At 42.3% G+C, this 26880-nt stretch overlaps 1 protein-coding gene across 3 annotated transcripts in view; it reads left to right on the forward strand.

Annotated features, from left to right (window-relative positions):
• The window catches only part of CACNA2D3 (calcium voltage-gated channel auxiliary subunit alpha2delta 3), an 854557-nt gene that overhangs the window by 598654 nt on the left and 229023 nt on the right, over positions 1-26880 (forward strand). For 2 of the 3 annotated variants that reach the window (XM_032322603.1, XM_032322620.1), the window contains exon 14: positions 12978-12995. The exons of the other annotated variant lie outside the window; for it this stretch is intronic. In XM_032322603.1, the coding sequence (XP_032178494.1) occupies positions 12978-12995 (18 nt within the window). The remainder of the gene's footprint in view (positions 1-12977; positions 12996-26880) is intronic. 3 annotated transcript variants of the gene reach the window in all.

Consider the following 26880-nt stretch of genomic DNA (forward strand, 5'->3'; position numbering starts at 1 on the left):
TTTTTTTTAGATTACAGCTTTATTGAAGTTCTCTGCCCACCCCCCACCCCGGTCCCTATAATTGTGCTTTTCCCAGTCTTGTGGACTCTCACCCTATGCATAATCATTTTAGTATTACACCAAAGACTCAAGAAGTCCTCCCTCTGAATTTCTGGAGCCCTTTCTCTCTAGAGCTTTCTCTCTCCAGTGCTCTCCTTGAAAAATTTCAGTCACCTTAGCCTCCATAAATTCTGATCAATTCCTCCTCAATTCAACATAGCTACTAGGGCTTTGCATGGGCTCAGGCTCCCTACACTAGGGTCTTGTAACTGCCTCTGGGCAGACTATCATGAATCTCACCTCACTTTTGTGCCTTCTAGGAAGTGAAGTCTGTATTGATTGTTGACCAATATGAAAGGACTTTTTGGTGTGTGTTCTGTCCACTTATTTCCTTGTTTCTGTCAAGAGGGCTAATCCAATACTAGTTATTCTATTGTGACCACAGTAGAAATTTAGAAATAAAAGATGATGATGATTAGTTGATTAGTTTGTTTGATCTTCAAGATTATTTAATTACATTTTTCACTTATTTATTCATATTCAAAATTAACAAACATATTGGGTTTAAAGATTACTGCACCAAAGAATAATGCTAATCTCTCTTTTTTTAACTTTTTGAGACAGTGACAGTTTACTAGATATGATACTGAAACAATTTTTATTTAAATGTAATACTATACTTAGTTTATTTACAAGATAACCCTATTTATGCTTCTTTTTTTTTTTAAAGATTTTATTTATTTACTTGAGAGAGAGACAGTGAGAGAGAGCATGAGAGGGGAAAAGGTCAGAGAGAGAAGCAGACTCCCCATGGAGCTGGGAGCCCGATGAGGGACTTGATCCTGGGACTCCAGGATCATGACCTGAGCCGAAGGCAGTCGTCCAACCAACTGAGCCACCCAGGCGTCCCTATGCTTCTTTTTTTGTTCCTTGATCATGTTCCCTAACTTATGAAATCAATATAAATGACAGTATTTTGTAGCTCGGGTTTTGGCATTTGGACTCCGTTGAAGTATATGTTTTAAAGTGAACTTCCGAAGCATTAGCTCTTTGAGGTTTGGGCCCAAGTGTCACTGGTAAGATCGGACTTTTTTAACTAAGAGAAAGAAAATCCTGTAATAACAAAAAAAGAACTAGGAAATAAAAATATTTGTTAAGAGTTACTCTAGTTTTATGACTTAATTATAAACTAATCAAGACCATGAGAAAATTCCACTGTAAATACACATGGACTTCAAAATTTTAGGAACATGTGTTTGGCAAAATGTGCCTAAAGATTGCCAACCACCAGATTTGGGGGGTGGGGAGCAAAATGTATTTTGAGAGATCAGCAGTTCTCGCATATTAATAGGTCTCCTTCTTTCTAGGTATGACCAAAACAAGCCTGAAGTAGTGTGGTAGTCAGTGTGTCAGCGGGCTTGAGGGAAGTACAGAGCTCTCTTCTATTCTACTGCCAAGTAAACCACTTAAATTTTAGTTTTATATTGGATTCCCTTCATTAACCATTCATAGGTTATTCTAAGTTCCTGTTTTTTTGTTTTGTTTTGTTTTGTTTTTAGAAAAAAGACTAATTGGATTGTATGACTTGTTTATCCCCTTGGGTCAGAAGATATGGTCTAGAGTCAGTCTTACTTTCCCCATATTTGGGATGTAAGTGATTGTATCTGGTCCCTGGAGTTATGTGAGAATTTCTCATGAGGGAGGATGTGTTCAGAGGCCTTAACTCCTGGCCTGGCTTAGAGTAAGGCCTCAGTATGTGCAAGTTCTCATTGTTAGTAAACAGCAACCACTCTTGACTTGCAAAGGGCTCAGATGCACCAAGAGAACTAGTATCATTCAACTCATGGCTTTGCCAGTTCTTTCTCTTTCCAGGGGAACATAAAATATATTCATTGATGGACCAAGGTGAAAACAACATCAAATAGAAGGAAATACTCATAGCTTTTTCCTAGAAAAGAACTCATGAACTGGAATTACAGATAAGAATCACAGGGTGGGAAGTTTCCCGAAGGATCTCCTAACTGAGAACATCAACAGAGGACTGATTATCTGTTACCCACAGCCCATACCTTGACCCGCAAATGTTTATTTAACGTGTTCACTTCTGTGAGGTACAAGCTTGACAGATAAACTACATAGTCTCTGACTTTTACTTAATAGGTTATAATGGTTTTCATAGGCAGCAGGAAAGGGAAGGACCTTTAAGCTGTAGATACCGAGATAGAGATCATCTGTCAGTAAACGTATAACATACCAGGTTGGCCACTAAAGACTATGGCATTGACACGGTGGCCATCCTTTGTGAGTATGCAGAATATGTGTGCACTTTCTCTCCTGGCCTCTTTGATTTTTTTCTGTGTAAAATTCTGTCTGTATAGATCTTTTCCCACTGGAGACATGGAGGGTGACTGGAGATTCATTCACTTTATAATTAACAAAGGATGTGTATTGAGGGGAGGGTTCAACTGGTCATCTTTCTTAGAGGCCTAATATTTCTAGTTAAGTTGCTACACAGACTTCTTTGTGGTTCAACAGTTTGGCAAATCCCTGCAAACTCTCTCTTGGAAGACATCTGTTGAGTGAAGTAATGGTTTCATTGCAAACTCTTGAGTTTTCATTAATTTTCCTCTGTGGGTTTTCAGTGTCTCCTTTTGTGGGGAGAGTGGGAACCCATTCATTTCTTTTGGAGGGTTTCAAGTTCTTTGGCTCATCATCTCCTCTGGTAAGACCTTCCTTGGAGGACCATTCTAGCCACCACTGACCCTTCTGGTTCTCTGAGTCTGTGACCTGCCATATGGGCTCTCCGCTTCCAAACATCAAGGCCCATATCTCTCCCAGGTGGCTGCAGATCCAGGTGATGGAAAGCTGAAAGAAAGCATCATTACCTTCCTGTGTTGCACCCCTGTTGGTACTTCTTCTCCTACATCCCTTTCTCCCCCAAACTTCTCAGTACAGTGTCTCCTTATAAGGCCCTGAGTTGGCTCCAAGTTCACAGTCTCAGAGGAATTATATGACATGCATAAATTATGAAACATTTTTGCAAATTAAGTTTTAATTAAAACCAGCAGCTTAGAGCATCCAACTGGAAGCAGTCACAATGTTGAAAAGTGACACTGGTAGGGTGGGAGTTCAGGAGAAGGTCTGAGTGGGTTTGCATCCTGTTCAGATAGTTCCAAAATGAATCCTGCAGAAAAGAGCTTCCTTCCCTATCAGATCCTCCTAAATCTGCACTGATCCCTGGACTGCCTTGTGGATCAACGTGGTTTTCAAACAGCAAAGACAAATGCATCATGGTGGTGGTTTTATCTGGACTTCGCCAAATCCACTTTAGATTCTACCAATGCATGTTCTCACAGGAAACCGGCAGGACTTTGGACTCCCTCACATTGCCAGAACTCCAGATAATTTTTCAGCAAGATGACCACACAAAATAAAGCTTGAAGAATGACAATTTTAATTGGAAACTTATTTTTCCGATACAATGCAGAGTTAGAGCCTGATGAGAAATGACTTCTTATTGTGAGAATTTTTAGAACATTATAACAAGCAAAATGTCTGGGGCTTTCCCCCAGCTGATAGTCCTTAGCTATATGTAATGTGAGAATTGTTCTGGTCTGCCCATTAATAATCCACATTTCCCAGCATCCCCAAAAATGTCTGCCATCAAGTGAATAATTTATGCAGGATTGCTTTTCATCTAGGCAGGGCTCTACTGCTGGAACAAAAACACGGTGGGTTTGTTTTTTTTTTTTTAATCCAAAATTAAGTTTGAAAAATCTGACCTTTAGTTATCAATCTACTTCTTTTCCACTAAATAACCTGGAGGTGCGAGTCTATAGTAAGCAACGCACTGCTATTTGGAGGCCCACAACAGAGTGAACCCTTTGGCCATTTGGGGATTTTGAAGTAGATTATCCTCTCTCTCTCTCTCTCTAACTCATTTGAATTATGGAAAAAGTTCATCCATATAATCTAACCTTTAAAAATTACCGGAAGATTTTTTAAGATGATAATTCATAGCTCTGGCTTAGGGGTGGCGAAGTGAACATTGGAAAAAGAGAATCCTGCTCAGAGTGTAAATTAGGACAGCATTCTAGAAAGCACATGGACTGAAATATGCAATGCCTCTTAACTAATAATTCAGCTTCTTGGAAAGTTGAGAGTGTGTGCAACAGTTTTACTACAAAGATGTTTATTACAAACATGTGTCCACTACAAGGATGTTTATTGCAATCATTTACTTTAGTGACAAGGAGAATACAGCATACATCGCTCATAAGTCATTTATCATATATTCTAATACTGGAATACTGTGTAGTCATTTAACATAATATTAACTGAGGACAACAGTGGATGTCAGGAGGACGAATGGATGCTAGTGTCAGAGGTGGCCTTAAATTCTCCTTTTGCCTCCCTTCTACATCTGATTTTCTCCAGGGAACATGCATTACTGATATGATTTTTGTTTTAAAGAAACATTTTGAAAAGCAAGTGTGTTGCAAAGAAAGGTCTTTCTATCCATACTTTTTTTTTTTTTTTTTTTTTTTTGCTTTTAAATGCACTACTGGAAAAACAAGTTAAAATTCTATTTGTACCCCAAACTAGATATTTAGAAATCATTAATAAATTGTATGTGGTCAGATCAAAGAACACTCAAACTGACAAAAGCAACAAAATTTGGATTACGGAGATAATCATTCTCCCTGTGAGTCGTTCTAACAGGACTTAAAGGACTTCCAGGATGTGAAGCAAAAATTCCAATGGGAACTTGAATAGGAAAATCGGTTATGTTTATTTTCTTATTGACCCTCTTTTTATTCCTGTCTTCAGTCTGCAGGGTTGTCTACGTCTACCACTGTCATCCTTCCCACCCTCTCCCCTCTCATCACCACCATGAGCAGGGGAGCACCACCATGAGTTGAAGCCATGAGCCCGGAGAGGGGTGGCCTCACTGAGGGGATTGTAGAATGAGCAGAAGGGTGCCTACATTTCAGTTGGAAGAGAAGTAGAGGAAGTAAGACCATAAAAAAATGTAAGAAGTAGAGGAAGTAGATGAACTGAAAGCCAGGGGTGGAAGAGACTCTGAGGAGCAGGACAATGACACAAAGAGACACCATTTTGTCTCCTGACTCATCTAACATTGTCATAAAGATCAAAACATGATGCTGTGTTTTTGTGAGGATCTTTCACATATGCCATTGGAAATCTTTTGAGGCAGTTACTTCTGAGAATTATTGAAGTTGAGCAAAAATACAGAACTTTCTGAGGAATCCCTTGATTTGTGCAAGTAAAATCTAGTCGTGAGCAGCCGTGGTGTATCCTAGAGATGACCAGCTACATGTATCTATGGGAATAATGGGAACCCCGGTCTCTTAGGTTGTCCCAATGGCTTCTACTAAGCTGGAAGCCACTAGAAGCTAAGTCCCCTGGATAGACATGGGGCTCAAATGATGCCATGGGCCCTGAGTTCTGCCTCTGTAACTCCCACCTTTCATACTGTTGGCCTTACTCTCTGGTCCCATTTGGTGCACTGTTCCCAGAGGTGCATCCCCTCAGACTCTAGCTGAGAGAGGAGAGGGAAGAGGAGAGACATGGGAAGAGGGATATAATTATTGATTACTCCTATAAAAGTCCTCACTAGATCAGTTTATGTCATATGTCCACTCTTAGCCATTTGCTGTAGCCAGGGGAGAGCAATAAGTTGGTTGGCTTAGGTCTTGGCACTGTCTACATCAAGGAGCTTGGAACAGAGCCTTACCCAAAATGTGGGAACTACTACAAAAAGAAGGGGCTTATGTTGAGAGCAAAGAGACGCAATCCATTGTAAGAGTTACATACTGCGTAAGACACCTCCTCCAGTGAAAAAGCGATGGCCCAGTGGGGGAAGACTGTGACTCCAGGTCCGTGGGCTCGTTCATGGACCATGAGGTACTTGGTTATTAGTGTAATATACTGTAAGATTGGGGCCCACTCTGAAAACCACAGAGGTTACAAGGTCAAGGTCAAGGGGTAAAAAGAGTAACATTATGGGCCAGTGGCTGTTGTAGGTTCTCAACAGGTATTTATTTCATGTAATCCTCCTATGAATTCCTTGTAGTAGTGTTACCATTACAGTCTCACAGATGAGAAATCCAGAGCCCTAAGATAATATATTATTGCCCAAGTCCTCACAGCTAGGAAATGGTAGAGGGAGGATTTGATACCTGTCCTACCAGACTCTAAGGCTCTCCCCGCTTCACCCCTTCCTTCCCACTCCCTTTCCTTCTCTCCCTTTTCCTCTCCCCCTTCCAGCCTCCCTTCCTTCTTTCTTTCTTTCCTTCCTTCTCTCCTTCTGCTGTCCCTCCAACAAATAGGGACTAAGTGATTAACAAGGGCCAGTTACCCTACAGGTGTAGTCTGCGGTGATCAAACCATGAATACAGTAGATGTGGGTCCTGGATAAATCTTAAAATCTTCTGTGGAGAGGTAATTAAAATGTCAACAGGAAGATTCCAGAAGGTGATACATGCTAAGGCAGGAATCAACAAGATGAAGTCATAGAAAGATGCTTGGTTGAGACAGGGCCTTCAGTCAGGGGAGCGGCCACCAGAGCTGCCGTCGGACAGATGGGTAAGAATTGGTGAGGCCAGGCTTGTTGGGGGTGTCAGGGAATTGGCATGGCCCAGGGACAGAGCATTATTAGGTCACCAGAGAAAATAGCCACACACAGCCTCTGAGGCAAGCGAGGGCTGACAGAGTACCAGGTTTATATGTTTAGATTATTCTGGATGTAGTATAAAGATGGGGCTGGGGGGAGGAGTCGGAGCGAAGGGACGGGAGAGCCACGGCAGTGGCTTGGCATGGGTGGCAGAAGCGGCTAGATGTGGGACAGAAACCACCCAGCCAGACCTCAGCTCATCAGAGCCCTTCCGTCCTTGGTGTGCAGGTTTTTGAGTTTGAGCCAATTAGCAGAACTTCCTCTGATACATACGAGGAATAGGGATCTTTACCCACATTGCTTAATGAAGAAGAATGGAAGATTGTAAATGCAAACACGCACAAGAAAAATAAATGAACACAAGGAAACGTTGCAGCAAGCCGGGATTTATCGCTCATTCATAAGGCCTGAGGCAAAGGGCCAGTTTTACAAATGGAATAAACATATGTAGACCAGGCTTTTGGGGTTTTTTGCCTTTTTTTTCTTTTCTTTTCTTTCTTTCTTTCTTTTTTTTTTTTTATTTACACATGGCAGGAAAAGACTTTGTTTCCCATTTGGTCTTTACATATTTCACAGTGGAATGTGTTGTTTTGATCAATAGTTCTTTAATGGGAGTTTTATTTTTGAAAAGGAGTCCATTCAACTCTGGAACTTCATTGAGCGAGAATGATGGCTGGATGTCCCCTCCGTTGCCCCCATGACTCTGAGCAGAACTCTGAGATAGAAATGGAGTGAACAAGGATAGTTAAAACAAAAGCACGCCCTTCCCTTGGTGGAGGCACTGTCTCACTTAGAAGCACTTTTATTGAGCGTCAGGGACACAGGGCTCTCCGATCTCCCACTTCCCCCATGGCTCCTCACCGCTTTTTTCACTGGCTCCCTTCAGCTTCCAGACCTCTACCTGGTGGGATGTTCCTGTTCTGTCCCTGACACAAGCTCTCCTCTATCTGTGTGCACTCCCTGAATGACCTCATCAGAATACTGATGGTGATCATGCTCCCCACCCTACGCTTCTGCCTGCAAGTCTAAAAGACATCCCAAAATTGTCAGTTGTAGACAAAACCCAACTCTGGAGAACTTCCCTCAAATATTCTCCCCGCTTTGTCTTCCTCTTTTCAGTAAATGGCTGTTCCATTTTTGCATTCGCATGGACAGAAACCCGTGGATGCACTCTTGATGTCTCTCCTTTCGTATTACCATATCACTCTCTATTGAGTCTACTCTGAAATAGATCTAAGGTCAGACCACTGCCCATCACCTCCACCACCAGCACCTTGATTCGGTTCTCCATTATTTCTCATCTGGATTATTCACTGCCCTTCCTACTGGTCTCCCTTTTTAAATCCTATCTTTGCTGTTTTCTGGCCATATGATGTTGTAGTTCCATCATCTATAAAACTGAGGTAATGATAGAACTTACCTAATAAGGTTCCTGTGAGTTTTCAATAAATTAACATAGGTGAAGCAGTTAGAATGGTGGATAGCTGGCTGTAGCTGTTATAATTACCTGTCATTACTGCTGTCCTCACCATCCTAGTGTGTGGTTTTCATCCTCAAGGTAACCTCATAGCCTAGAATGACTGCTGGAGCACCAGCCATCACAGGTGCCTTACTGGCAGCAGGATGGAAGGAATCCTTTTAAGGACACTATCTGGAAAAGCCATATCCATGAATATCTCACTGACCACAGCTGAACCACTTAGCCACACCAAACTCTAACAGGGTCATATAGCTATCCTGGCTAAAAGTTTGGTTCCTGTTACCAAAAAAAGAAGGGCAGAATGGCAGTTACCACAAGTAGGAGTCACTAGACCATGAATGGGAGGCATGTGGTATTATGAGGGCATGTGATGAGGGCATATGATACAAGAGGTCAGACAAGGCTTTTCTGAGGCAATGATAACTGACCAGAGAAGTAGGCATTTGCTAGGCAAGCAGGGAGGGGTATGAGGGAGAGTCCCAGGATGAGGAGAGAGTAAGTGCAAATGTCTGCAACAGGAGAAGGCATGGTAAATATTTATGCTACATGGTTACATCATGCACCACATGCTGAGAACTGTGGTAAGCTGGATTTTCTGTCTCCATCCAGACTCTCCCACGAGGGGTGGTGCTGGAATTTCTCATTCCCCTTTCCATTATGGGAGATGCCCAGATGGAAAGGCCTGAGAAGTCCCCAAGTCCTTCAAGAGCTTGGGTTGGTGCTAGTACCCTTGGTCTGCAGGAGGAGCGGCACCTTGAGCCTGATGGTTAGAGGAGAGGTGGGGCTGCTGAGAGGCTTGACTTTGACCCTCAGCTCAAGCATTTCCTGCCTCAGTGACCTTGGCAAGGTACTTAGCTATTTTAACTATTATCTTTTCCTCATCTATAAATGGGATGATACTATTGTCTAACCTGGAGGTCTGCTGTGAGGACCAGCATCCCTCAAGATGAAAAGTGCTTAGCCAAGTCCCTGGTCCGTTGAGAGTGTCCACTGAAGAGCAGCTTGTGCTGTTTTTATGTCGTCTTCATCTTCATCACCTCCCCTCTCCGTTCTCTTCCAATTGACATTTTCTCAGTTTTTCCACATTCAAGTGTTAGGTATCTCACGGAGGCATCCAGCGCCCAGCTTTTCTTCGGGAATGTGGGAGTCCAGAGCCTACCACTACTTCTTTCTTCCTTTACCCTTCCTTTTAAAAAGTTACTGGAGGGTGTGCACTTGGATAGAGAATAGTGCAACTTGGGGCTATGCAGCCTGGAAGGAACCTGAAGCTGCCCATGCAGACCCTTCTATAGTGTGAAGAAACAGGTCCAGAGACAGGAAGCCTGGCTCACCATGCCAAGGTGGCTTTTGTGAAAGAGACATTGCCTCAGCTTAGAGAAGTTCCCAGGCTGGTTTTATGTGCATCCCTGGGTCCGTGAGATGGTCTGCTCATATATAGACATCCATGTCAGACGTGGGAATCTGAGAGTTCACGTCCATCCTTCGGTCAGAGACATTTCTTTTTCTCTTGACAGCTGTCAGCTTGGGTTCTCGACATGGTATGTTTGTGGAGGTGTGTGGATTCAAGGTGGTTCGCCCAATTCTCTTTCCCTAACATGGGCATGCCCTAGTAACAAGGTACCTTCTTCAGCGAGGCAAACACCAGTTACAGGCACAGCTTAGAGAACTTCATAGACTTGCAACGGAAATACCCTCCTGCCCTCATGGAACTTGTGACCTAGCAGGGGAGAGACATGAAACAAATAAATGACATAGAAATCATAGATGTGCTCAGAACTACAAAGAAAAAGTACAGGAAGACCTTGAGAGATCATCATGTCCAGCGATAGGGTCTGCCATTCCTTGGTTTTTAGCCCACAAAGGACATTGCTATGTGGCTCTCACATTCTTTCCAACAAAACTCAGACATAACTTCAGAATCCTTCTCAACACGGCCCTCCAGACAGCCATTACTAATCAGTCAGACTTGGCTCTCAAGACAAAATCCATTGGCCATTCAAGATTTGGCCCATTTCCCAGCCCTCCCTCTACCATCCTTTTTTACAGACAAGCATCTGGCCAAAGGCTGGAAGGCACATGGCTCAAGACTCCAGCCAGAGGCCCCCAAGTGTCCAGCCGGTCAGGTTCCCAGCTCAGGCTCGTGGACACCGTTGGTGGCCATTGGGTGGATGGTGTGTCATCAGGAGAGCCGGCCCCCAAGCAGTAGCGTCTTGTGGCTGCTAGCGATCTGATCTAAATTTGCTGTGTTCTATTCTGAAGCTCCTTCTCAGAGGTCCAACCTGTTGAGGGCACTGCAAGCTGTAATTTCTGTTCCTTCAGAGCTCCGATAGGAAAGTGATTCTTTGTTCTCATGAGTTATTTCTTGAGGAAAATATATGTTTTGTGGAGAGTCTGAGGACAAGGACATCACCACAAAGGCCTAGTCTCTCATTTTCCTTCTCATGGGCTTAAATGGGTGAGTCAAAAAGAGGTGTTTCCGGCTTGACGGAGATGAAGCTTCCAGAAAGAGAGAGAAAGGGTAGCTTTCCTTTCAGGGGCTTGTCAAGTCCGGCAGTTTGTGCAGGACTGAACCTTTAGTATTTATTTTACAGTTCATCAAACATTTGTAATTCTCAGCCCCCCACCGCCCCACATTTCAGATGACAAGCTGTGATTCAACACAAATGCTTTCCTAAGGAAACGTGCATTTATCATTCCCTTAATGTTCGTGTCTCTAACATTTCTTTTCTGTCGTATGAAAAAAATGTTTACTATTTAAGAGATCTTGAAGTGATCCCTCCTTTTAGGCTGGATTTCTCACCTCTTGATACATATTTTCTGAACTCTTAAGATAAGCACTAGAGGAAGGGCGCCTGGGTGGCTCAGTGGGTTAAAGCCTCTGCCTTCGGCTCAGGTCATGATCTCAGGGTCCTGGGATCGAGCACCGCATCGGGCTCTCTGCTCAGCGGGGAGCCTGCTTCCCCCTCTCTCTGCCTGCCTCTCTGCCTACTTGTGATCTCTCTCTGTCAAATAAATAAATAAAATCTTTTTAAAAAAGAAGCACTGGAGGCACTCACAGGCTTCCTTTTTGAGTAGTGGTCACCATAACCTTGACTAGAATGAAAGAATCAGAAAAGCATGCTTGTACTATTCCTGTTTCCTTAAATTGGGAGACCTTTTGGGATAAAATTGCTTGAAAAACGAGTGTTGGAGAGGTTGGGTCTGCCCTTCATGGACATCCTCCAAATTATTCTGGAGTTGTCTCTGAGAATCAAGGCATTTTGTTGGCTTGGGTCTATCCCTTCTGCCCTTTGCTGGATTCTGTCCACAGGTTCAGGGCCTTAGGAAGCCCTGGGCTTACTTAGTGCATATGAAGAAAGAACATTCTTCCCAGGGCTAAATGAATGGGAAAGGCAAAAGGTTCAAACGGGCCCCCAAAGTATCGGGTTTAGTTATCTTGCATCTTCCAGCACTTCCAATGTTATAAACTCCAGAGAGACAGAAAAGTCTGCTAATTTCCTAGTGCTCGTGGCCTTTACTATGTGAGTCTGGTCGAATTTGCACCTTCTAAGGCATCCCAGCTCTACAACTTATTATCTGTGGAACATTATATAATCACTAAACCCTCTAAGTTCCATTTTATTTTTCATCTATAAAATGAAGATAATGAAGGCACCTCTATCGAGTTGCTTGGATTTGCTGGGGTAATGCAAACGAAAGGCTTTAAACGGTGCCTGGTGACGAGTTCACACACAATAAATGTTAGTCTCCACGATGAGAAGTCAGTCTTGAAAATGATGCAACTCCTAGACTTGGTACTTAACACATGGATAATGGAATTTCCATTTCAGATTAGAAAAATGCTTTTCAAAACAATGTATGCTCTCATGGCAGGCACAAATACAGTGGCATTAAACCACAGCCTAATAGTCTCAAGGTTGAAAAATAGACAAGTATGTCTCATAAATGTTCATCTTTTCCCACACCACATACCTATAATTTCAGTTTCTTGCCTCTACCATTGGGAAAGCCATTATGTCTTATTTTATGGATTAACTGACTGCCTTTTCATTGTTCTTCGAATATTGGCTTTATTTCAAATGCACAAACCCTTGTGCATGCTTTCTTAAGCACCAATAAAAAGAACAGTTAATGTGCGACAAAGCAAGAAAAAATGACTTTAAAAACAGAACATTCTTTGGATGGTCTTACCTTTATGTACAGAAGGGTTTCTCAGCGTTGGCACAATCGGCATGTGGACTGAGTAATTCTTTCCCCCGGGGACTGTCCCCTGCGTTGTAAGGTGTAGAAGCAACCCTGGTCTTTACCCACTAGAAGCCAATAGCTCTCGCTCCCTCCCCTCACCAGTTGTGACACCTGCAGGTGTCTCCAGGCCATCCGCCTCCACTAGGAAACCACTGGTGTGCAAGAAGGAGGAACTGGGTTTTGGAAATGAGTGTTTGGGGCCCCTGAACAGAAGAGCCTCAGGTCGAGCATGGCGGGAAGTTGCCAACTGCTGGCCTGGGCGTGGTGATTCCTAAAACATGTGCTCACGGATTGTGTGTTGAGATTACGGATACAGAAAGCAGGTTGAATAATCAGTCCCACAGCATAATTTCGGGGAAATGACCCAGCTTTAGTTTTATTTCCCTTGTTTTTCTCCCAGTTTTGGTTTTTCCATTTGCCAATGGTGATCAAATGAAGTTTTACAGTTAATCTTGACTTTAATGTAATGATTGCCTTTTTCTTTTCTTTTTGTCTTGTTTTCCTGTTGTTTTTCAGCTCCCTCAGGCACAAAAGGTAAACTGTTTTCTGTCACATTACAGTCACCCCCGGAACTGGCAAACTGTGCATGTCTCCATGATTTTGTGCATTCAGTGCTGTTCGTGACCAGTGAAATGGTTTTCCTCTTAAGATTTCAAAAGCTTGAGGTTGGGCAGGAGCAGAAAGGCCACCAGACTCATCTGTCCACTGTCTCCCTGCCAAGTGCCAAGTCCCATCAAAGAACCCTCTCGTGGCCAGTAGTTTGGGGACAACTCTGCACCCAAACATTTTGCTAAGAATTTTCAAATAATAGGTCAAGAGTAAGTTCAGCACATTCCTTCAAACACAGCATTCCAGGTCTTCCCTGAGGTTCTTCCCTAGGGATACAGCTAATGTGAATAATTTGTGAGACCCGGTGACTAAGTTTAGATGCTGGGCTGTTGAGTCAAATCTCTGAAGACTCGTGTGGGCTTCATTAATTGCAAACTCAATAGGTCCTTTGCTTGTCTCATTGCCTGTACCACCTGGAGAGCATTAGAGCAAAGTTCTTGCCAAAGCCAGACCCTTTCACTGGTCCTCATTGTCTGTCTGAGATGATCTGGTTTCACCACGTAGAATGTTCTCTGTCTAGTAAGAGTCCATGTGATTGCCCTGCTGGCTTTGCCGTGTCGTCCCCATGGCATGTCATTGTATCCTAAGGATAGTTACAGAAGAAAACATGACACATGATGCCTGCTGACTTGTTCTGGGATATTTCACAAACACAAGCAAGATTTCCAGAAGACACAGTGATTTCTGGGGGCCAGATGTGGGTTGGTTTGGTTTCAAGAGTTGAGGTAAGGCACCTCCCGGAAATGTAAGCAGTACCTCCCAAGCTTTCCAGTTTGGAGCAAAGATGATTTGATTCCTTCCCGTTGAGAGAGATAGCACAACTGCTCTACAAAAGACAGTCTGTTCAGACCATATGGACAACCAGAGGCCTAGAAATCATTACACAATTACTCAAATATATTTGAGATATTTAAACAAGGCGAGACATGCTGGTGTGTGACTTGGCTTGTGGTAATGTTTGATTACACTTCAGTGGCATCACAAAAAGACTGAACACTTCATGAAAAGTTAAAGGATTTGAGGAGAACAACAGCTTCCAGAGTAAATATATGGTCAGAATTCCGCATTATCTGGAAGGATCGGCATCTTTAATAGGTCATGCTTTCTTAATTGCCCACATTTGAAATTCCTTTGTAAAGAGACTTAACGAAGTCAGTGCCTAAAACTGGACCGGCCTCAATGTACTGGCATTTATTCATCAAGTTTCCACTGATCCATATACAGAAGCACTCTGTCGTAGAAGATTCCTCATGAATTTGAGGTGCTGTCAGCCATGGGTTTTTTAAAACAAGGTTCAAAACAAACCAACACAGGAATATGGTAAGAACAAAGGTTGCTGGGACATACGGTTCTTCAGTAGCACCTGGTTCCCTGCTCTCTTCCCTCTTGTCACTCACATCACATGCCATACATGTAGAAAGTTTGCAATTGAGGAGGATGCCCCAGTGCCTTTGCAAAAGACGTTGAACTATTCAAGGACTTGCTGTGCAGCCCTCTGTCACAAGGAGTAGCTCTGCTCTCCACCCCTCGCAATTCCTCACCAGGGATACAAACTGTCTTTTTATTAAAACAGAGAAAGGTACTTAACTTAAAAATTATTAAGAGCCCTGCATGAAATGGTCTCAGAACTCCCTGGAGTCATTTCTGGGCAATTCAGCTCTTTGGAGAAGGAGTTTAAATATAATAAACCTCGGGGCTCTGGGCTGGAAGATGGTGGGCAGCTGAGGAGGGTCTCAGTGCAGGTGGAAGGCACCTCACCTCAGGACAGCTAGTCTCAGTGGCTGGTGGATGAGAGTATGTGCCTCTCACACCCTTCCCTTCTCCATCCCCAATGTTACTTCAGTGACAGTTGCAGAACACTCTTCTGGAAAGATAGGTTCCTACAAGCATCAGCACCTGCCCCCACCCCCACCGCCCCTGCCGCCTCAAACTCATTGTCCTGCTGGTTGACCAGCAAAGAACATGGCGGGTGGCATCCCAGCGCCATCCATTTGTGACCATGGGCAAGTTAATGGACTTCTTGAATCTTCAGGATTCTCTTTATTTAACAGGAACAATAGACTAGTTTTCCAGTTGTGTTATGAGACTAGAACTGGCCATATGCTAAACACTCATAAAACTTAAGAGTTTCCACGGCTATTTTCGTGTCTTGGCTTCTGATGCTTTCGAGCAGCAATCAAGGGAACATATGAGCAGATCCCATGGGATGTGGTAGTCTGGGGGGTCTGCAGTGATTTGTGGTCCTGACTCAGGCCTAATGAATAATCAGGAGACAACAAAAGTGCTGGGAAGATACGTGATGCTTCTCTGGTTCACAAAAAACTCTGCGTTACCTGACTTCACCTTTTACGTGGTGTCAAAGGGAAATGCAGATTGGGCTTGAAACCCCAACAAAGTGAAGGCTTCCAGGGACAACTGTTTTGAGAACTTTCTTCCCAAAGCCTTTGACGTTACTCATAGATTTCACCCAGCCATGGACATGATTATGATGAGCCCCTTCCAAACCCAAGAGTTGTTGTTCCGGGGATAAAAGGGAGGCACCTCCAGCTGTTATGTCTTTGGCCTGCTTTTCACATGAGGTCATGGGTGCATACATTGGACCATATGGTGTCTGCATTTGTGCTGTGTTTTTGTTGGAATCTCTCTTAGTATCATCTGCAACTGTTTTCTCCATAAATATTTTAAATAGTTATGTCTCTGTAAACATGCTTACTTTAATCTCTTAGCTGATCTATCTCTAAAAATGTCCCATTTGGTTATCCCTCATGTGTATGGTAGTCATTAATGATGGTTGGCTAGAAGTTATGGCTTTCATAATTCTGATATTTTGAGGGTCTTTCAAAACTTATCTCCTAACGTATGACTACTTTCTAGAACAATGGTTTGCAAAAAGAATTCCATTTTGTTTTTGCTGTGATTCCTTTCTAGAGTCTATAAATTTCAACCCTTGCTATCACCTTGGGATAACACTAACTGGTGATATGCCTCATCGGTATTAAATATTTTCACCAAATGCAGCGAAGTGTCCTGAAGTTTTGGTTAAAAAAACCACGTAGCAATACAGACTTGTTGCCCTCAAGCCATCACGAGTCTGTTCTTTATAGTGGAAATTGACCCACTTTTTCCAGGGGGTTGATTGTCATACATTGAACCATGAAGAAAGGTCCATATGTAAGATAGGTTTGCCTTTTTTTTTTTTCCCCTCACATGGAACTTCTTGGCTTCTACAGAAATATCTGGGAGATCCCATTTTATGATAATGACACAGCAGAATTACCCAAAGCCATTTACAAGCCTACATTCAGTTGCCATTCTTGGCACAAATAATCCATTTTTTCAAACTGCATATTCATTCAGATGGGTTTTGTCTATGGGAATGAAACCTGGGTTTTTCACCACACAGTTAATCACTGTGGAGTGGGACCTTGAATACTTAAAGGCAAAAATACTCTTGGGGGAATTCCAAATTTCGCTGTGTATAGGCGTTAACTTCCTCTCCCACCCCCGTCGGGACCCCCTCTCCTTTCTGTTGTGCTGCCTTCCCACAACTTTTGGAGTATGTCTGAGACCGTTCCGTGGAGGTTTCGAGAGTGCGCTGTCTGGCCCGGCACTAGATTAGTTAATATCAGTCTGAGAATTCTGAGCAGCATAAGCATTTTTCTCAAAACCGTAGTTAAAGAAAACCACATCTCTAATCCTGTTTGGGACAGCAATTGATGCATTCAGGGCTGCACAGTATGGCAAAACACCCCTGTTTAATAGCCCGACGACATGTTTTGTTTCCTGTTAGGAATAGCTAACTTGCCTCCTTGAACAAACACAGCAGGGCTCAGGTCTGTTGTTCTATGCCTGCTGTGATACTCTGGGCTGCTTAACTTGTATGAGGACCCAGGAGTGCATAAATTAGCTTCTTAAATGGAGGTTGATTTGGGGGTTTTCTTTCAGGATGGAACTGGCTTATTAATATCCCCCCCGAGTGTCCATGGGATCCGGAATCCATTTGCATATTCTTTGTGTCCTTGTTTATATTATATTTAGGAGGAATAAATGGAAGCATTCATTTCCCTAAAGTTTTTCTTCCCTTTTTGCTTTTTTTTTTTTTTCCCCCCTCCCCTTCTTTCTTTCATTGGTCTCATGCCTTAGGTCCAAACTTGTGCAAGTAGAATCTGGCCCGTTCTTATCTCTGGGTAATCAGATTTCAGCAATTGTGGGGCATCATTTATCATTCTTCGCCTCATTTAACTTCTGCACTTTGAAATGTTGAATTAACTGTCATTGAAAATAGAAAATTGAAAGTTTGCAAAGCTGCTGTTTTCATAGGACTCTAGGTCTAGTGATTTTCCTGTTCCATTACAGTTATATAACCAGCAAAATCTGTGCAAATCAAGTGTGAAACTGAGAGGTGGTAACTATTTACATTTGGTTCTGGTGTATGACTCATTTGCTTTTACCTTTACTTGCTCTGTGTGTGAATTATTATATCTTGTTTTGATAACCCCGTTTCCCCCCCTTATCATTTACTGTTTTATAGGAACATGTACAGGCATCTCTTATAGGCATCCCTGAGCTGGGGCTGTTGTGATTGCCTACACCAAGTCTGTAAGATGGTAGCTGACACTCAAATTAGGAGATCCTCTCTGTGAATAAGGCCAGGGAGGAAGAAACCAGAACGAGTCTAGCCACTACAGCTCTCCCATGACCTGTGTGCTAGAACTCTGGAGACCAGAGTCACAGCATGTTGCTGAACCAGAATGATGATCACAGAGCCCCATACTTTATTCCCCACTGTAGTTCTGTGTGGGAAGATTGGTGGCAGTCCAGATCAGCTGACAAAGAAGGTGTAGTTTGCCTGTTTCATATCCATGTGAGTCTTGGCCAAACCCTCACCCATGGCCCTCTCCAACACTGTGTTTGAGACCATTAGTATAGGCATGCAAGACCCTCAGATTCAAAGGGCATGGCTCCCAGTGGCAGGAGGGCTGGCAGAACAGCACGGAAGGACTGCAAACCCTTATGGATTGGTGGGGGACCATGGAGTTCCATGCAGAAGCAGATTCACCTTTCTTGTTTGAAAAAGTTAATTGGTTAATTTTAAACTCATAATGTGTGTTTACTTGTATATCTGGAAAAAATGTTCAAGTTTCATCACATTTTCATATAAATTGAAACTTTCATAAGATTTTATAACAAGGATAAAAGCAAGGTAAGAACCAGAATCCAATTATGAAAAGATGGAGATATATATATATATATATATATATATATATATATTTAGTTTAGTTTTTAGTTTTTACACTGTTAGACATGAAAATTGGTTTAAAAAAACACACAAAACAAAACCAAAACAAAATGAAAAACTTCCAAGAATACATTGCTAGTACATATGAAGAACTTACATACTTGCATGTTTTAATCCAGTAATCTTCCTTCATAGAAAGAATGTAACCTAAACAGATCAGTGACTTGCAATTTTACCTATCATGAGGAAAAGAAGAACCAACATATCCAGCAATAATAAAGTGGTGGCAAAAGTCACCCAAGTTCCAAAGGATGGGAAGCTATTATAAAATTGTGGTCAAGATGAAATTGAATAATGTAAGAACATAGTTTTAAAATCAGAATATAACATTTTATGAACAATATGTTCTTTGTGCGTGTGTGTGTGTGTGTATGCATATAGTTGTATAAAACAATAGTGGAAAGAAATACATAGGCGTGCCTCATAGTAGCTATTCCCTTCTGAGAGGAGAACAAGTATTTTGCTTTATTCTTTTTTTTAATATTTTTTAAGGTTTTTTTTATTTATTTGAGAGAGAGAGAATGAGAGGGAGAGAGAGAGCCTGAGAAGTAGGAGGGTCAGAGGGAGAAGCAGACTCCCTGCTGAACAGGGAGCCCAATGCAGGACTCAATCCCAGGGCTCCAGGATCATGATCTGAGCTGAAGGCAGTTGCTTAACCAACTGAGCCACCCAGGCATCCCTATTTTGCTTTATTCTTAAGAGAGTTCTGTACTTTTCATATCCTGGGTGGGGAACATGTATTTTTATAAGTAACTAGTTATTTTTATAATAAGAGTGAACTAAGCCTATTTCTCATAGTGAATTAAATATATTACTCATAAATGCACAAATAAGGCTTAGCCTAATAATTGTTTGCTGAGCCTAACTCACATAAAAAACAAATGAAAAACTGGAAAAATCCAAACTCAGTTTTAAAAACACATACAATTACATAGATTCTTGGTACAGATAGCTCTGAACAGAAGATATGCTGTCTTACATGTGACAAATCTAAAAGCACCTTTGTTTATCAAAACTCTTCATTTTCTAACAGAGAAATCATCTGTGATCTTTAGTCAAAGTCCCAGTCCACATGAGATCCTTAGAGCAACATGGACCTAACCTGGGTGGTCCACAGAAGTGCAGGGGCACGGTCGAACCCGGGGGCTACCTACCCTACTACAAACACCTCATTTGGAGGTGTCACCTGTCCTACTCATGGGTCAGTGCAGGGCTGGTCGGAAGGAAAGGCTACAGTGGCTTTCAAATGGGAAGAAGGGAGCAGACGAGTGACCTTTGCCTGGCTGCTATTTGGAAAGTACTGTTCCCACACAGTCCAGCCCTTTGTGGTGTGCACGAGTAACAGAATGGGGCTGTCCCACTTTTAGGGCAGAAGGAAGAGAGCCCAGTTGTCTAAGGACCAACTATAAGGTTGGCGGGAGGTGGAGTGGAGGCCCCACCCTGCCAGCCCTGCCTGGCAGACTTGGGCACAGCACGCCAACCCCCTGAGCCTTGGTTTTCTCCTTGTTGTAACATCCCCTTCACACAACTCTCCTGAGAAGCACATGAACAGTGCTTGCCAGGACCATCCATACTGAGTGGCCAACTGGAGGGGAAGCCGGTCATGGAAGGAGCAATGCTACTCATCATACTAGTAGTATATTTTGTTTAATAGAAACAAATTTGACATAAATAAATTAGGAATGGTTTTGAAACACTGAGGTAATCTGATGTTCTCAAAAAAAAAAAAAGTAGGTATTTTTGTTAAAGCCAAAAACCAAGAATTGACTTAAAGATCCCTTGTATCTCAATGCTTTCTTGTCCCAGACTTAATGTTTAATGTCTTAGGAATTCAAAGTCTTTAAAAAATTCTCATGGATTTAAGATATGTGAATGTTTTCTACTATTTCTTTAAATCAAACATAACTATAAAATATGGCTGTCTTGAGGTGTTAAAACAAGTCAAACCCTTCTCATAACATTACTAAAATGAAACTGCCTTTTCTTTTGAAAGTCGAAGAAACATCTGAGTAAAAACAATGAAATTTGAAGAAATTGTTTTTCATTGCCATTTTCTTAGCTCCCCCCAATAAATATATACACCCTTTTTTCTTCTACACAGAAAGGAAGGCAGAGGATTGAGGAGAGCTGTTTCACAAAGCCAATGAATTTGTCTGTGGTGGCATTAATGTCAGCATGACTTATGTCAAGCTTAGAGACTGTTGAAGAGGACATCAGAGGACACCTGATGTTCTGATTTCCTTGTTTCTAGATGCCATTCCCCAAGGCTTGCTTATTGACCCAAGGGTGATCATGAGCTCAAAGGATTGCTATTTTGAGAGTTCCTCTGTATTTATGGATAGATTTAGAACAACTGTATCTATCATGTGACACACTAAGATGTGTTTCCTCAAAGCAGCCCATGAATCTACCCCTTATTGGTCAAGACCCTGGAAGAGAGAGTATGATTTAAGGGATACCTGCATGGAATCTATTCATGAAGAAAAGAATCAGAGAACCCAGAAAGTGTGGGGTTCCATGAGGAAAGCATTTGTTTTGTGATTGCATTACTATGTTTCTGTGAGTTCTGTAAGAGAGAAGAAGGGAGAAGGTATGCACCATAAAGAACGCCATTCATTTTGACACAGGGCTAATGAAACTCAGTGCGTTCATTGACTCATCCGGAAACCAAATCTATGTCAAAATGTAAACTATGCTAAGTCTATATGAAATCAATGCCAAATCACCATCAATGATATTAACCTGACTTTATGTGTCCTCATTGGTAGAGATTTCCTGTGTGGCAGGTGTGGTATGAAAATGCCATGAATTACTCAAGAGAACATACACACACACAGACAAACACACAGACACACACGCGCTTGCGCGCGCGCGCACCATATACTCATAGGCAGAGCCTTGCCTTTCTCAAGTTTTTTTTTTTTTAGCATAATATTTTCATACGCGCTATTCTCGTTTTTGCTGGCAGAATTTATCTACCTTATCATTTCTTTCCATTGCAATGAGATTTTAATGTTAATGAAGCAACTGCCTTTACAGTTTTTTGTTTTTGTTTTTTTTTTCGAAACGAGTCCTGTATTTGTTGGGCTGGTCATAGTTCAGCTGCCCGATCCTTTTCCCAGTCATGTTATTCACTGGTCAGACCCCCAATTAATGGCTCTATAGTCATTACAAATCCTAATGTAGCCAGGTTCCTGGACAACTGCAGGGATGGCTCTGTTCGAGCTTCCAGACAACTCACGCCGGAGGGTTCGACTAAAATGACCCTCTGGGGTTAAGCCGGAGCAGTTGTGCAATCCTGCACAGCCACACGACTAACAAGTTCAAAAACGGAAAGCTAGATGTTTATCCCTTCAAATTAACTGGAAGGATTTTGGAAAACCCAGCCTAGTTTCATGAGGTAGAAAAATGTCAGGCGAAGGACGAATGCCATGGTATGGACTTTCTTTTTCCAGAAATGACTCACAGGACGGAACCACTTGCTGAGTCAGGAGCCCTTGTGTGCTTGGATTGGCCCCATCCATGTTGGCCCAGGCCTGGGAGGCAGTAACTCATCTGCAGGCTGGGTGCGTCTGCAGCCTCTGTCCCTTCTTTCCCAGCCCCTTCCTCCCCGCAATTCCCTTCCTATTCTGCTTCCTTCCTAACCTCCTTCCATTTCACAGTTACAGTAACCAGCCCACGCCCCACCCCAGCTGCTTCCTAAGGCCTTTTGTTGGCCTAGGAAAGCCACGATGTTCTATCATGGGATAAAGGAATCATATTTTTCTATTTTGTTTATGCAGTTCAAATGGAGAGATGGATGGAGTGTTCTAATTTGGTAGAGTAGGGGGTGATTTCCAGAGGAGCTCATCGGCTCCTCCCCCTCCCCTAGAATGGTCCTGATGAGAGCCTCTGTCCTTGTGGGATGTGCCAGGAACTGTAGTGGAGGCTTTATATCTATAATTCTACTTAATCCTCCCAAGAACTGTGGACGATAGTCCTACTTTAGCAATGATTAGCGTGGTTCACTGCACTCCACGATCCTTAAGGCAAAAAAGAGGCCCCAGGAGAGAAAAGGACAGGCTTGCCCAAATCCTGGTACCACATCGATGTGACTCCTTTTCCTCCTTGGAAAATTATAAAATAAATAAAAGGGCAGGACCAGAATCCATTCTTTCCAGGATCGTTCGCTGAGGGCTTCCTAGGTACCAGACCTATGCTAAATGCTATGGATAAAATGCTCATCTTTGTCCTTCACAGAAAGGAGGTTGAGGGCCCAGTGATTGGGACAGGGCCTCTAGCATCAGATGGTCCAAGGCCTAAATCCCCACCCTGATGCTCTCTGAACGGGTGCCAGATCCTTTGTGCCTTTATTTCTTCACCCACCAGATGCTCATGGACACTTTGCAAGGTCTATGTCAGGGTTAAATCTGAGACTACAAAACTATAAAAACATTTAAAGCGGTATTTAGTCCTAGCAGGTTGTGCTTGGGAGTAGATACAGATGGATGGGTGGGTGGATGGATGGATGGACAGACAGAAGGATGGATGGAGAGAAGGATGCATAAATAAAAATGACTCAATAAGTTTGGGTAACCTGCACTGGGATTTAATTCCAGATGCTTCTATAGCTGATTCTCCTCCCTGTGCTGTTTTCCAGAGAAGTCATAGTGTTCAACTAAGCTGTTACATGAGCCTCTGTCCCTACCAGCGGCAGTGGCATGTAAGCACCAGCTGCTCAGAGACTCCTTACGGTCTCACCATGCAGGGGCAGGCCCCACACACTCAGATACTGAGCGAGGGAGGGAGGAATGAGCAGAGGCCCCAGGACAGAAAAGGACAGGCTTGCCTAAATCCTGGTACCAAATCGCTGTGACTCCTTTTCCTCCTTGGGCCTCAATTATAAAATAAATAAAAGGGCAGGGTCGGAACCCGTTCTTTCCAGGATCATTCGCTGGGGGCTTCCTAGGTACCAGATCCATGCTAAATGCTGTGGATAAAAAGAAGGATCATATCCCGCTTCTGCCCTTATAGTTTACAAGCCCTCCAGAATTTTCAGTTTTTCTTCCAGCGATGGTGTTCAGTGACTGCTGTATTAACAGTTTGCACAAATTCGGTCCTAGATGGTATCTTAGGTTGTAGAGTAAATATGATTATCTTTGTAGTAAAGTTTGAGAACATCTGGTTCCCATTTCCACTTCGTTAGGGAAGGTTTTATGGAGGAAGCGACGTTTCAGGGGGTCTTTAAACAGGGGGAAGGTTTTATTCCGGGGCCTTAGAGCTCCAAGAGTTGACTGTATGTTCAAGCATCTATTTGGGAGGTGTCTAAACCACATTTGTGAAAATATAAAAGCTCTGCTATACTGAGGGGTGGGGGCCAGTCATGTGTCGTAGCCCATCATGAATATTAGCCAAAATCCAGTGCCCTATAGTAATTTGTATTGTCATTATTCTGGGACGGTCTTGAAATAAGCATGTTGTACCCTAATCACCAAACAAAGCAGTCTCCTAAAACAACTTTCAGATATGTCGATCTGTAATATTATCTTGCCCATGAGTTTCCTTACATAATGTGACCATGGCCAAAGACCGCATCTCCCCTCTGTCTAAATGTTTCCTAAATAAAATGTACTCCCTGCTCAATGACATATCTCAGAAACGCTGGGAAGAGAGGAAACAACATAAAATCTTTCCCGAATAGTAACAACTTTATTAGAAAAAATTCATTCTGAGATTCTCATACGGATGTTCCAACATTATCCAACACTATCACTCACAAAGCTGTCTTCAGGTTGTTAAGAAGAGAAAGAGAGGACAAACAATTGAGTTCACACAGGATACAAAGTTCAAAGAGGGAAATCTGTTTGCTTTTGAATTGAGACAACTTAAAATACAGTAAATCTCATAAGAATTTAGGGTCTCCAAATCTCAGATGTGAGTAATAATAATGATTCAGTAAGAAACGAATATGTCTTGGCTAAAAGCAAAATATCATTTATGAGCATCCTCAAGGACTGAGGACTGACCTTTACCAAGACAATCAAATGCAAAGTGAGGGGGAAATATTACTTGGAAGAGTCGCGTATTCTTGTTTCTTCTAATTTTCCACTTTCTTCTTATTCTTCTACTTTCTACTTTGTAATGCCTTATATTATTTAGAATCCAGGCGTCTTCCACAAATGTTGAAAGATGCCAGTGCAAATGAGAATCTAAACAATGGTTGGTGTTCTCAAATTGTCTAGATTTTAAAGGGTCACAGTTAATCTGAGTGGCACCATAAAAGATAATCCACATTGCTTACATTGAAAGAACCAGATCTTCAATTAAAAATAGTAATGCCTGGGGGCACCTGGGTGGCTCAGTGGGTTAACCTCTGCCTTCAGCTCAGGTCATGATCTCAGTGTCCTGGGATCGAGCCCTGCATCAGGCTCTCTGCTCAGTGGGGAGCCTGCTTCCCTCACTCTCTGCCTGCCTTTCTGCCTACTTGTGATCTCTCTGTCAAATAAATACATAAAATCTTTTTTAAAAAATAGTAATGCCTGCTTTTTTAAACCTCTTACTATAAAGAACACCTAAAATGCTGATAACCAAAAATATGTTTATAGCTCAGAATATAAAAACTTTATCCTCCTAGCATTTTCATGTCAAAGTATTAACATAGTTTGTTTAAAGAAGTATTTTGATCTTTATGCAAAAAGTTTTGTTTGAATAGGATTACTATTACTATTTATTCTAAGGCATTAATATTCATTGCAAACATATGCTGTTGGGTGATTTTATTTATAAAATGCTGTCTGTAGATGAAAATTAATGGGGATGTTCTTTCTGTTAAAATTTTCAACCATACAGAAAGGAGATTAAAGAAAAAAAAAATCAAAGATACAGAGATAGACTACCAAAGATGATTTAGAAATCTTTTGGCTTTATCACTGGAACAAGTTATTCTTTCTTTCTCTTCTCATTTCAAAGTGGTTTTTTAGGTTATTAAGCAAATGTATTTTTAAATATGCATAGTTGTGTAAAGCCTGTCACTTAAAACTGACCACTATTGAAACAGCTAGTAAACTTCATGATTATTGCTAACAACTGTGGAGATCTAAATGAGAGTAAAGTTCAGAGTCAGATGATGTTAACATCAGCCAAGCAGATAATGCTGATACAGTGCACAGATACTTTTCAAGCATAACGTGCACCAACAGGGTTTAGTTTGTACATTTCAGTGGCTTTCACTTGTTCTTCCTCTGGAGCATGTCTGCTTCTCCAGCAGGTGTCTCCAGGACAGAAAATCAACACCCTTCTTTGAGTATGGCTGTTACTAGATTACTTTCCCTGGTCTCTGTTCAATATTGAAGATAAGGGATGTTGGGATGAGGGAAGGAGTGGGAAAATTGTGGGAGGGACTGTAGGTGGGCATCAAAAGGATAGGTATAAAGCACTTTTTGGTCTGGGAATAGGAGGGAAGGTCCAGGGATTTGTTCCTGTGGAGGGTCTTTTCATAGCCACATACTCTGCTCATATGCCCTCTTCCAGGTCTCTGCTTCCCTATTGCCCTCCCTGGTGCTCTCACTAATCTGAAGTTTTATTCTGGTTGCTTTCTACTGTTGGCCTTCCCCTTGCCACAGTGTGAAAACTGAAGGACCTGGCTGCCATCTGTTCCCATCTTGTTCCCTTTGCCCCTCATCATATGCTACCGAAAGAAAGGTCTCGGGGATTCCCAGATCATTGGTGAACTTAAACTCATGGAGAGAGCAAAGAGAAAACCTCCCCCTTCCTGCACTCCCTTGTCACATTCTCAGAACCTGCACACCTTGAAGAATTAACTTCTATTTAAAGATGTACGCAGCTGTGTTTTTTCACCTCTTGGTCCTATTTTTTTTTTCTCTGTCAAGCTACAGGTTATTAACAGAACCATGAGTTTATATAGCCTGTCTTTTCTCCCTTTGGGTGGGGAACTAAGTGACATCACCTGCCTTTTAAGTATATTTTTATTGCTAACTAAGGCTATCCTCTGGAAAAGGCTCATCTTCCAGGACCTTGTGCCTGCAATTCATAGGAAGTGTCACTAGATGGCGGCAGTGTCTTTTCATGGAGTGCAGGTTGCAGTTCATACCAGGTGTTGGAAGGAAGACACAGCAGAAACCCAGCTGTGTACTCACAAATTATGTACACATGTATCAAATATTTAAGTATTATGGTATACATTTATATGATGTACTCCATTAACATAGTCAATATGTTGATTGACTTTAATAAGAAATAAAAACATATAAAAGGGGTAACATAGAGAAGAAATATAATCTTTGAGAAGAGTTGGTGAGTTGGCCTTTGTCCTTGGCTTGGAGCCATTCTCTTCCTGAGCTGAGTTCCCCATTTCTGCACAAACTTCTCTTTGAGCCCAAGCCTCCAGGGCTGAGCAGTGATGGCAGGAAGCTCTGCTGAAAACCACTTTCAGCCCTCAAATGGGCCATCAGTCACGCTGCCCCTACCTCGTTCAAATCCCTTCTGAGGGCCTGGCTCCAGCTCACCTCCTTT

Source organism: Mustela erminea, chromosome 1, assembly GCF_009829155.1.
Source record: "Mustela erminea isolate mMusErm1 chromosome 1, mMusErm1.Pri, whole genome shotgun sequence".
In the NCBI taxonomy this organism is placed as follows: domain Eukaryota; kingdom Metazoa; phylum Chordata; class Mammalia; order Carnivora; family Mustelidae; genus Mustela; species Mustela erminea.